An 11,875-nucleotide genomic window follows, 5' to 3' on the forward strand; every position below is an offset into this window, starting at 1 on the left:
CATGGTAGAAATATGATTAGCCAGGAACAGAATGTGAGGAATTTTCCCAACCTCCACACTTTCTTTACACTTTCTTTAGCACAACACAGCGATCAGAAGCAGTTAGTTAAAATCAATTATCTATACTATAAAGGTTTATTAATGTTTAATAGGAGATAAGAGGGAGGACATTCAGATCCCTCCATTTCCCAGATCATGAGAACCCTTATGTCACAGGGACAGAGTGAGGCGTGCTGTGGGTGCGGCTGTGGTCATGGGAGCCGGCATCACATTAGCACAGTCACATGACTGAAACACATGCATTAGATCCCCCCCTCACTGACATTTCATCCATAACGGAGGGGAACCACAGAGACAGACACATGTCTCTGGAAGCACCAACCAAAAAACGCAGGTCAACACGAGATCCGGAGGAGAATCGTCTTCCTCTTGTGATAAACGTTTACGTAACCCAGCTGATGACAAAGCTTTATTTGTTGTAGTTCTGGCCAGCAGTACAAACATTCCTGAGAGGACACAGTGGACTCTGTTCTGGTCATTCAGCTGACTGTTGTTTACTACGCAACAATTCAATATGTCAAACCTACAACTTTTATGGTGGCTAACTCCTTCTCAGGTCACCGGCTCCAATCAAACATCATTTAGTTGGGAGGACTGGGCTGTTTTTTGGGGTCTATCCATGATGTCTGAGCTCACGTCACTGGTCCAGTTGTTGGCTCATCAGCAGCAGTTGGATTTCCTCCTGGCTGGTGTGTGATTGGCCTCTGTGCTGTCTGTGAGTCCTGCGTGCAACACAAACAAAACATCGTTCAGAAGAGCTAGAGTTGGACATGTTGATGTGAAAAAAGCTGGAAATATTCAATGTTTATCTGGTTGTAAACAAATCCCGTGAAAATATTAGAAACCAACAATTAAATGAACCAAAACACAACATTGTTTAAAATATATTAAAACCTTGAATAGGCCACATGATCCCTCATTTATAAGAACGTGGTCAAAGTAGATTATTTAACGTTAATGTGTAAATTACCAGATGGTGATGAAGCATTTTCCCACAAAGACAGAGAAGACAAACACACGACAATAAACGTGGATGAAAACAAATACACTAAATGTTTAAAACTAAAAAGCACAACAGCGAGAAATAATCCCCTGCAAATGCACTTTTCATCTCATGTTTTCTTAATATTTTATTTTAATGAAACTATATTCAGCTGTTTAAATAAAAGTATCTTTAATCCAGTTTGGCTTAACAAGCTTGAATTTAGAAATTACTTTATGTTTCTCATGTGATTTGGTGAAAGTAAGAAAAAAAACGGAATAACACCGACTTTGAGCGAATAAGTAAAGTTTGGGTTCACACAGGTCATGAGAAACGGATTTGAATGCTTCAACTACAACTGAAAGGATTCCACATTTCTCAGGAGGTTGAGAAAAACCTGGATCGGTTCCAAAATAAATCGACCTAAAGCCACGAATGAAAACTGGATCCCGGAACTTTTTTCCACTTTAACTTCACGAGATAAGGTGTTTTTCAACATTTTCACTGATTTCTCAGAGAATGCACGGACCTTGGTTTGAATCTGGTGCAGATCCAAATAGAAATATCTGTGGAATTCAAACGTGACTAACATGGCCCTTGGCATCATCCTGATAAATGATTCTAAGCCACAGTTGAAAGTAAGACTCTGTTCTCTGAGGTTAACTGACTCACTGATGATGTCACCCTCGTTCCTCGACCCCATCTTCTCGAGTTCGGTCAAAACGTTGGCCTCGAAGGTCAGAGAGGCCACGCGGAAGAAGAAATCCCTGATGCCATCTCCTGCAACAACAAGATGGAGGAGAGAGTTTGAGAGGGTGAGACATAAAAAGACGTTAAAAGCCACGCGGGGTGGTTGCGTTGTGTTCGATTCCCACCTGACTTTGACGACACGGCCCAGTACTCGGCCTTGATTTCCTCCGAGAGTCTGATGGCTTCCTGCTCGACCTGAGCCAACTGATCGGGAGTCTGAGGAGTGAGACGCAGAGAAAGAACCAACTTCAGGTCATTAGAGTCAAACTATCATAAAGTAAATTAGTAATTTAAATTTAAAGGTTCTGTGTGTCAGATTTAGGTGAAAGGGATCTATTGAAATTGAATATAAAATAATCCTAGTGATGTTTTCACTAGTGTGATTTAACTAACTTGCACAAATTGTTGTTTTCTTTACCCTAGAATGAGCCTTATATTTAAATACTTTATATTTACATCTGGAGAAAACAGCAAATCCTCACATTTTCAATTAGTTTGCTTTACCTCCGTCTCCATTTTAAAGAAATGTTGAGTTTTACTCACACTGAGGTCCTTCTTAGTACCGACGAGGAAAAGTAAAACACTGGAGGGGTCGTTGTCCTTCATGGCGTCCTCAAGCCACTGCCTACACACACACACACACACACACACACACACACACACACACACACACACAGCTATAAGTGTTGTAATGGCATTTTAATGGCATCATCATTAGACAGTAATGGGTTATTTCTTACCTGGCATGTTCTAATGAGCTCACACTGCTGAGGTCAAACACCACGATAATGGCTGAGGAAACGCACAGAGACAAACAACATCAACAGTAGATCAACAGCAACGTGATTTACTGAACCCAAAGGGGAGAGATGCAGTAACACAGCAGCGGGATTCACCTTGTGCTCCTCTGTAGTAGGTGGACGCGATGCACTTGAAGCGTTCCTGACCCGCTGTGTCCCACCTGAAACAGATAGATAGATAGATAGATAGATAGATAGATAGATAGATAGATGTTCTAAAGGAAAGGTTTCATCCTCTGGCAACTGTGAATGCTTCGTGATTTTTATTCCTAAATTAATCAATGATTTATTTTAAAGTCCTAAAGAACTCTAACTCTGTTCTTGTTAGAGTTGATTCATTTGTTTTAATAGATTTATTTGTTTAAAATTGTATTGTATGTATTGCATTTAATACAATGCTTTTACTTTATCTCTTGTTTTTGCTCTTTGGCAGATTTTACTGTTTCTTATTGGTTTTCTCTTGTTGTCTTGGAATGTTTTGGTTATTTTTCTGTTCTCATCTGTAAATTTATTCCCGAGTTTAAAAAAAAGATTGAATGAAAGTCATGTGATCACTGACTCATCCTCTGGGAACTATGAACGTCTGCACAGGCTTCATGGCTGCTGATCTATTTCATCACCACAGTGACGGAGCGATGGACAGAAGGACAACACAGAGAGGAAGAAGAGGAGGAACGAGAACTATAAGAAGGCAAACAGTTGACTGACTCTCTGTGTTTCCAGTTTCCTGTGTCCCGTGCGCTCGGCCTCTCCATGACACGTGTTGCATTAATGTGATTTAGTGAAGGAAAAACATGTAATTAAAGTTCCACTGACAGTCTAAACAAGAGGCTCATCAGATTACCCAGAGGATGTTGCACAGTGTCCTAATTATCTCAGCATGTGATTTCATTTACAGATTCTTCAGACGTTAAACTTTAACTCCACCGTGTTACGTGATCGAATGTTGGACACGTAGCGTTGAACTGACCTCGATGACCTCTGTGATGAGTCAACACAGGAAGTGAGTTAGTGTGAATGTAAAGTGTTTGTCAGTGACGTACTTACAGCTGTAAACTGAAGGGAACACCGAGCACCTCGAAACGCTCCATCTCAAAATCCACGCCGATGGTCGCTTTGTAGTTCTTATCAAAATCCCTCTTACAGAAACTACAGGGGCAAGGGAACAGAGGAGGGAACAAGGGAACAGTGGAATGAACATGGGAACAGTGGAAGGAACAAGGGAACAGTGGATGAAACCATTGAACAGTGGAAGGAACAAAAGAACAGTGGAGGGAACAAGAGAACAGTGGAAGGAACAAAAGAACAGTGGAGGGAACAAGAGAACAGTGGAAGGAACAAGGGAACAGTGGATGAAACCATTGAACAGTGGAGGGAACAAGAGAACAGTGGAAGGAACAAGGGAACAGTGGATGGAACAAGGGAAGAGTGGATGGAACAAGGGAAGAGTGGAGGGAACAAGGGGACAGTGGAGGGAACAAGGGAACAGTGGATGGAACAAGGGAAGAGTGGAGGGAACAAGAAAACAGTGGAAGGAACAAGGGGAAATTAGGTTCTATATATTTGTTTTTTTATTTATAGTCATGTATAATAAAGTTTATGGTTAAACTGTAAAACATTGAGTCTCAATTACATTTCTTTGTCACAGGGATTTGATAACAATATCTTAGGAATAATTGCCAATTCATTTAATTATGTATATTGGTATCAGAAATTCTCTACAGGTTCATGGATCATGTTGGATTTGATTCACACAGACTCACAATTTCCAATCAACTGTTTTAAAAGACTGTAAATTCGACACATGATTGAGTCACTGTTCAAATCACAGTGAAATAGATCTGATTGATCTGTTTTTCAATGACAGCTTCTTACCTGCTGATCAGACACGTTTTTCCAACTGAGACGTCTCCCACCACGATGACCTTGGCGATATTGAAGCTGGGAAGAGAAAACCAAGACTGTCCTTCATGACTCCAAACAACAACCACAACAACAACAACAACCCAACAGCATGAAATACACAACAACATGATCAGTAACACACGGACGTCACTGCAAACAGCTCTCAGGAGTCGACACTAACCAGTTAACCACTAATTCAATGCTCAAGTGGCCTCATTCAACTTTTCACATTCATCAGGTGAATTGTGAACGAAACCAACTTTACTCCGATATTATAAGTAAAGGAATAAAATAAAGGAAAAGCTAAGTTTGCTTTCTGAACGTCCACGAAAATCTTGTCAAGCAATAATAAGAATATATCAATTTTAAAAATGTGATGCCTTTAATGAATATGGCTGAGGATATTCACGGTCAAAAGAATGAATAGGTGAAAAGAATCAATCTGATAAATTGAATTGTCAAAATGAAATGACAGATCCTTGCTGTTGCTTGGGTTCATGTGACCAAACATGTTTTAATCTGTGTCTCTGCAAATAGTAGATTTTGCAGGAATTGATGGATTCCAGTGCCGAAGACAGAGAAGAGAAGCTGGGACCAAACAAATCGTGGATGTTTTTAGCAGCAGGACGAGCAGAGTGCCTGTGGTCTTACCTCACCGTGCGGGACTTCTGTACCTGACAAACAGCCTGGACCTGCGGGTGGAAGCCATCTTTGGTGTGCAGCGCCGCATTGGGACTAAAACACTGCAAAGCAAGTGTGAAGTCAGTCCCAGAGAGGAAGAAATGGAAAAACAAAGTGAGGAGTAAAAAAGAAAGATGTGACTGAATATCATTTACCTGGCAAATAAATAAAAAATCTTAAAATGCCATTTCTTCTGCATAACTGCTGCTGTCCAGTCACCATTCATGTCTTTAAATGAACAGCTTCACATTCGCCAATAGAACAGGCCTCACTTTCCTTTGTATTTAGGATGAATCACTGATGCAACACATGACTTTAGACTTTAAAACATGAAGGTTCTTCAAGGACGAGAGCAAAGAGCAGAGCAGCGTCCAACACTTTAAATCACCTCATCATCAGTAGTCGAGAAAATCAGCAATACGGGCGATAAAGTATTAATTCAATTCAGTAACATGGTTAAGTGTGATTACATTACAGTGTGTGTGTGTGTGTGTGTGTGTGTGTATGTGTGTGTGTGTGTGTGTGTGTGTGTGTGTGTGTGTGTGTGTGTGTGTGTGCGTGTATTACCGACCTTTGGGAGGCGAGTAATAATTCGGTCCTTCTTCACAGGTGGCAACATGTTGCTGTAGTGGCTCAACACACACACACATGCACACAAACACGCATATGCACGCACACTTGCACACACACACACACACAGGTCTTCAAGTTGCCACTTTCCCTGACAGTAAACACACTTTTCATTCACGTCAAAGAAAACACACACTTATCTTCTTTCTTCTCACCACTGACACAATGAAGTTTTCCTGAAACATAAATTAAAACATTCAAATAACTGATTTTAGTAAAAACAGTGTTTACAGTCAATCAGAGGTTGTTTTTTTTATTAGAAAACATGATCGAGATTCAAGGGAAATGAAGATTATTCAGTGGATTTCAACATGTTAGAATAAATAACTAAGATAGATTATTACATAGATCGAATAGATTCTTCTCCATCACACAGTGTCATCATGGGAACGTCTGATCAATCCCAAATATTTTCTGCATATGACAACGACCCCAAACACAGAACCAGTAACACAATGAACTGTCAGTGACAAGAGGAACAGACTCAAACAACCGACTCAAACAACCGACTCACCGAGTAGAAAACCTGAGGAGAACTGGTGATCTTAATAAATCAGTATTTGAGTAAGTTCAGTAACTTTACCTGAAAGTGCAGGGTGGTAAAACGCTGAAGGGAAAAAATATGTTGTGTGTCTGCAGATGTGAAATCCAACGAAACCAATTCAGAGCTCGTCCCTCCGGACAGAGACAGTTAATGACACTCACCATGTAATTAGTGAGGGGAAGCAGAGAGAAACCAGGCAAACAGCGCCACCCTGCGGCCACAGAATATTTATACACAACTTCCTGATGAGTGAAGCTTCCTATGCAAAACTACACATTTTAATAATATTATATAATATAATATAATATGAGACTGTAGATGAACTCTGGTATATTTATATAAACCATTGTGCTCATATTAATGTGCACTGTCCATTTTAAATAAAAGTGAAATAAGATAATATGAGTTTGAATTGTTCTAGTGTATTGAAAAAATGAACTCAGTATAATAAGTGTTGTGTGTGTCAGGAAATTGTATAAAAATCTAAATTAAAATATAGAAGATAAAAGTTTAAATAAAAAATAAGAGTAACCCCAAAATAATCTAAAATGTGTTAATAATAAACATGTAAGAAATAAAACATAAAAATAAAAATATAAAGAAATATGACATAAAGCCATGCTGTTCACACTCCGGTGCAGCAGGTGGCGTCACGGCGCCCTTTCCTTGGGTTTGTGACGTATGTTTTCCGCGACGCTCAGACGGTATAAAAAGGCGCCTCGACATGTTTCTCTCTCTTTCCTTCCTCCATCTTCTCCTCAGACGTGTCGCAGCTCTGCCGGTTTAATCTGAACTTTTCCACAGAGTCCAGTAAATCCCAGTTTACTTTAGTGTCCGAGCAAAGAACACGTGGTTGTAAGTGAAGTTTTTATTCTCCGTAGAAACTGGAGCTCAGTTTATTTCCCGCCAGGCCTCAGGCGGCCACGTGGAGAGAGGACGACACGATGGAGACGAGGGAAAAGATGTGAGTTCTCTATGTTATCTCTTTATCTTATGTTGATTTACAACAAAGAATGAAACGTCACTTTCTGTATTAAGTCTATTTTCATCTGGCACTTCTTTATTTGTGATTGCATACTTTATTTATCCAAAGGGAAGTTCAGGAATCCAGTAGCAAACAAAACAGTCAATCAAAAGAGCAGAATAATAATAAAAGGTCGAGAACAAGTGAGATGAAAGTTTAGACTCTGAACTACAATCTGTCACTGTGAAGAGGTGTGTGTGCTAATGGAGATATTTGCAATATATTGTAAGTATAAGGTGATTGAAAGACATTTAACTAATTTGTTTAAGACAAATGTAAAGATTAAAACATAACAAGCTATACTAAGTTGTGCATTAGTTTAACAACCTGTAAAATTACAATGGGTGGGAATATGGATGATTTATAATGCAGTGTGATAAAAGCACAATAGCTGTAACATGATATGTTATGCTAAACAAATAGACAATTAATGTGAATTTAGTATGCATTGAGCAATTGGTTATATTCAATTGTAGAAAGTCAATATCTAGATTTCTCTACTCCTATTTAATCTCTAAACATGAATCTGTTTGTCCTCAGGTTGAAGTCCCGGTGGCCGCTCCCAGTGAGAGTTGAACATCCCTCATGATGAATCACCATGATGTCTCCAGTAGAAGGTGAGTGTCTGTGCTCACACCTTGTCTCAATGCAGCTGTGTCTGTGATGAAAACTGTGAATAGGAAGTGCCGTCCGATGCGACAACTGACGATGTTACTCAATCACTGATCTGAGCCTGAAATAACAGAACTATTTTTAATTTCCTCTTCAAACCATGGATGTCACCTAATTATATTTAAATATCTTAAAACACAGATCAGAATGTGCCTCTTCAAGATCCTGGAATCTGAAGCTAAAAGCCGTGAAGCAGGACGATGCTCCTGCTGTTTGCTGCACTGGGTAAGTTTTTATTTTATATTGAATAAAAGCACTAGCATCTTCTGTTGTGATGAACCCTAAACTGAAATAGCTGGAATTACCGTCAGATTGTCAGTGGTGATCATCGGTTTTCTGAACACAAAATCCAACAACTGCACCTTGTCTCAGCTGGAATTTATGTTCTAGATCATAACCCTTTTTTAAATTTTCAGGTTGGTTGGTGTCCTGGAAGATTCCCTGGAAAGGGGTTAATCCAAAGGTCCATCTGCTCCATCACCTTGAGATCTTGTAAGTTGATTTAGATTTTTTGAATGCCCATTTAAAATGTATGCAGAGAAGCCTTATAAGCTCACGGTTGTGCAGATGTTTAAACATCTGGATTCCACATTAAGGTTTTCTGCATTCAAACACTCTTTACACAAAGGCTGATTAACACCTGACAAGTCATTTCACAGCTGACATGAATCTCTCAATCTAATATTTAAATCAAACTCCACTTGAACTGTGGCTAAATATCCTCAGCTCAACTTGCAGCAGTTGATTAATCAGTTACTGGTAAATACTATAAGAACAAGTGGCTTAACTCATGTTGTTGCTTAAAAGGCTCATTTGCACTCGGTGATGAAATCCTGGAATAGGAAGTTCTGTTGTATGCGAGAACTGATGATTTTTTTTTGTATCCACTTTTCTGAGTCTTAAAAGCTGTTTGTTTGACAAGATTGTGTTTTGAAAGTGTTTGTTCTAATTTAATGTTTTTTGTTATTACAGTTGTTGTCCCCTTGACCTGATCCTGACGTCTGCCATGCAGTGAATGTGACTGGTACATCCTCTTTAAAGTTTTATTGAATTAAAGGCTGACTATTGTTGTGATGAACCCTAAACTGAAATAGCTGGAATTACCGTCAGATTGTTCAGTGGTGATGATCGGTTTTCTGAACACAAAATGCAACAACAGCAAAGTGTTTCAACTGGACTTGATGTTCTAGTTCTTCACCATTTTGGATTTCTTCTTCAGGTTTAGTTGGTGTCCTGAAAGATTCCCTGGAAAGGAATTAATCCGAAGTTGTGGATCTGCAGCATCACATTGAGATCTTGTAAGTTGCTTTAGATTTTTTTTAATGCCTATTTAAAATGTCTGCAGAGAAGCCTTATAAGCCCAACATCTGGATTCCACACTTAAGTTTTTCTGCTTTCAAAAAGACTTAACAAAATGGCTGATTTAAACCTAAAATGTCATTTCACAAGTGACATGAATCTTTCAACATCTAATATTTAAATCCAACTCCACTTGACCTGGAGCTAAATATCCTCAGCGCAACTTGCTGCAGTTGATCAATCAGTTACTGGTAAATAAGTTGATACTGTAATTACAAGTGGCTTAACTCATATTGTACAATAGTGAGTTGCTTAAAAGGCTCATTTGCTCTCGGTGACGTCTCTCCGATACGACAACTGAGGATTCTGAGTCATAAAAGCTGTTTGTTCTGAATTTCATGTTTTTTTTATTACAGTAGTCGTCTCCTCGGCCTGATCCTGACGTCTGCCATGCAGTGAATTTGACAGGTACATCCTATTTAAAGCTTTATTAAATTAAAGGCTGACTATTGTTGTGATGAACCCTAAACTGAAATAGCTGGAATTACCGTCAGATTGTTCAGTGGTGATGATCGGTTTTCTGAACACAAAATGCAACAACAGCAAAGTGTCTCAACTGGACTTGATGTTCTAGTTCTTCACCATTTAGTTTTTTCTTCTTCAGGTTTAGTTGGTGTCCTGAAAGATTCCCTGGAAAGGAATTAATCCGAAGTTGTGGATCTGCAGCATCACATTGAGATCTTGTAAGTTGCTTTAGATTTTTTTTAATGCCTATTTAAAATGTCTGCAGAGAAGCCTTATAAGCCCAACATCTGGATTCCACATTAAGTTTTTCTGCTTTCAAAAAGACTGATTTACACCTGAATGACATGAATCTCTCAAATGCACATCTAATATTTAAATCTATCTCCACTTGACCTGGTGCTAAATATCCTCTGCTCAACTTGCTGGAGTTGATCAATCAGTTACTGGTAAAAACAAGTGGCTTAACTCATGTTGTGCAACAGTGAGTTGCTTAAAAGGCTCATTTGCTCTCTGACGTCTCTCAGATACATCAACTGATGATTCTGAGTCTTAAAGCGGTTTGTTTGCTGTCTTTTGTTTGTTTTAACTTCATGGTTTTTTTTTTTATTACAGTAGTCGTCTCCTCTGCCTGATCCTGACGTCTGCCATGTAGTGAATTTGACAGGTACATCCTATTTTAAGCTTTATTGCATGAAAGGCTGACTCTATTGTTGTGATGAACCCTAAACTGAAATAGCTGGAATTACCGTCAGATTGTTCAGTGGTGATGATCGGTTTTCTGAACACTAGATGTGACTGCAGATGAACAGTTAAACCTAGAATATGTTTTACGCTTCTCTAATTTGAATCAATTTCTTCTGCAGATCACAGGAATCATGGAAACTTGTCTGAAGATGGACGTCATCATATTTGTTCAAAAGTATTTCACTGTTTTAAAAAGTGCTTTTATTAAAAACTTGTATCAAAATGGTCAAATATCTTCTTTATCCACTATTATTACACTTGAATAAATCAGTCTTGTTAAGATTGAGTAGTTAAACCTACCCACGTTCATATAAATGATATTTACTCATCTCCACATACTACAGCTCCCAGTCATGACAGTTTAACCAATGACACCTCAGTCCTTAAACTGATTAATCATGACACTGGTCCTTATTACCAGACTCGACCTGCATTAGTGTTAATTGGGGGAAGGTCCTGAGTAACAACTAAACAGTCTCTTCGGGCAAAGACTGACGAGCTGTTAAAATCTTGTTTGGAGTTAAAACTGTACCTCCCACTTGTGTAAACATGACCTCATCCTCCTGTGTTGACTAATAATAAATGTCAAACATGAGTCAAGATGGTTTGACAACTTGTCCCTGATGACTACATCTGTCATTTCACCTATGGAAAAACAATTTGCACGCATTTATTCACCGACGCAACATTTGCATGCATCAAATAAATTCAGTGTGATCTTAATCGCCTCTCTGAGACAACTGAACCTGGTGCTGTAATTGTGTTCTAACTGGCGGCTCACCTAAAGGAGCACGCTGTAATACCTGGGATGCTTCTGAACGACACCTGTTATTTAGACAGACGGAGGGTATTCGTCTAAATGCCCGTCTGTGGTGAAACATCTGCACTGACAATAAACATGTTGACTTGAAAAAAATGTTTTGGGCTTTTATCAGAAAAGCAACACGATGTCTCGAACCTACAAGGCTGACAACTACATTCAAAATTTTGAATGTTGAAATATTACAAATAAAACCCCACAAACACAATATAGAAAGGTGATGAGATGGAAGTTTAATCCAACCGATCTTCACTCCTGCACGCTGAGTGTACCCTTGATATGAAAGCAGAAGTAAAACTAATCAGCATTTGGAAAACTTTCCTGTTGAAACACCATCTTTCATATTTGAGCACTGTCAATTTAAGGCTTTTGTGAGAACAATGCATGTTCTACAAGTTGGCCGTAAAACATTTCACACACTACCTGCAAATCAAATTGC

General features: G+C 38.9%; 1 protein-coding gene, 1 long non-coding RNA gene and 6 other non-coding genes across 9 annotated transcripts; 7 read left to right on the forward strand and 1 right to left on the reverse strand.

The window, feature by feature from the left end:
* Positions 1 to 136: 136 nt before the first annotated feature.
* On the reverse strand, positions 137 to 6,508 carry rab34b (RAB34, member RAS oncogene family b). The gene is made up of 11 exons (XM_034605975.1): positions 6,392 to 6,508; positions 5,750 to 5,984; positions 5,149 to 5,240; positions 4,468 to 4,533; positions 3,640 to 3,741; positions 2,689 to 2,753; positions 2,533 to 2,584; positions 2,336 to 2,417; positions 1,918 to 2,008; positions 1,715 to 1,822; positions 137 to 782 (listed from the first exon to the last, which is right to left on the reverse strand). The coding sequence occupies exons 2-11, from the start codon at positions 5,795 to 5,797 to the stop codon at positions 721 to 723; spliced, it is 768 nt and encodes a 255-aa protein (XP_034461866.1). The 5' UTR covers positions 5,798 to 5,984; positions 6,392 to 6,508; the 3' UTR covers positions 137 to 720.
* Positions 6,509 to 7,093: 585 nt separating this feature from the next.
* Positions 7,094 to 10,839, forward strand: LOC117773996. 2 transcript variants are annotated; one of them, XR_004616005.1, is made up of 7 exons: positions 7,094 to 7,316; positions 7,917 to 7,993; positions 8,190 to 8,273; positions 8,465 to 8,544; positions 9,767 to 9,815; positions 10,012 to 10,090; positions 10,736 to 10,839. It is a non-coding gene; the product is annotated as an uncharacterized LOC117773996 (long non-coding RNA). The 2 variants fall into 2 exon arrangements; XR_004616004.1 differs by having other exon boundaries at positions 8,465 to 8,540.
* Positions 8,033 to 8,104, forward strand: LOC117775002. Its single transcript, XR_004616164.1, has one exon. It is a non-coding gene; the product is annotated as a small nucleolar RNA SNORD49 (small nucleolar RNA).
* On the forward strand, positions 8,318 to 8,390 carry LOC117774998. Its single transcript, XR_004616161.1, has one exon. It is a non-coding gene; the product is annotated as a small nucleolar RNA SNORD65 (small nucleolar RNA).
* Positions 8,867 to 8,946, forward strand: LOC117774991. The gene has a single exon (XR_004616155.1). It is a non-coding gene; the product is annotated as a small nucleolar RNA SNORD49 (small nucleolar RNA).
* On the forward strand, positions 9,117 to 9,190 carry LOC117774994. The gene has a single exon (XR_004616158.1). It is a non-coding gene; the product is annotated as a small nucleolar RNA SNORD65 (small nucleolar RNA).
* Positions 9,860 to 9,933, forward strand: LOC117774996. The gene has a single exon (XR_004616159.1). It is a non-coding gene; the product is annotated as a small nucleolar RNA SNORD65 (small nucleolar RNA).
* LOC117774997 lies at positions 10,583 to 10,656 on the forward strand. Its single transcript, XR_004616160.1, has one exon. It is a non-coding gene; the product is annotated as a small nucleolar RNA SNORD65 (small nucleolar RNA).
* Positions 10,840 to 11,875: the final 1,036 nt, after the last annotated feature.

Source organism: Hippoglossus hippoglossus, chromosome 14 (genome assembly GCF_009819705.1).
Source record: "Hippoglossus hippoglossus isolate fHipHip1 chromosome 14, fHipHip1.pri, whole genome shotgun sequence".
Taxonomy (NCBI): domain Eukaryota; kingdom Metazoa; phylum Chordata; class Actinopteri; order Pleuronectiformes; family Pleuronectidae; genus Hippoglossus; species Hippoglossus hippoglossus.

Excerpts from the sequence above, each read along its gene's own strand:
- rab34b (XM_034605975.1), bottom strand. The coding sequence starts at position 5,797 with ATGTTGCCACCTGTGAAGAAGGACCGAATTATTACTCGCCTCCCAAAG. Across the intron at positions 2,585-2,688 it reads CTACTACAGAGGAGCACAAG|CCATTATCGTGGTGTTTGAC; the intron begins GTGAATCCCGCT and ends GCGTTTCCTCAG. Across the intron at positions 2,009-2,335 it reads GTACTAAGAAGGACCTCAGT|ACTCCCGATCAGTTGGCTCA; the intron begins GTGAGTAAAACT and ends CTCACTCCTCAG.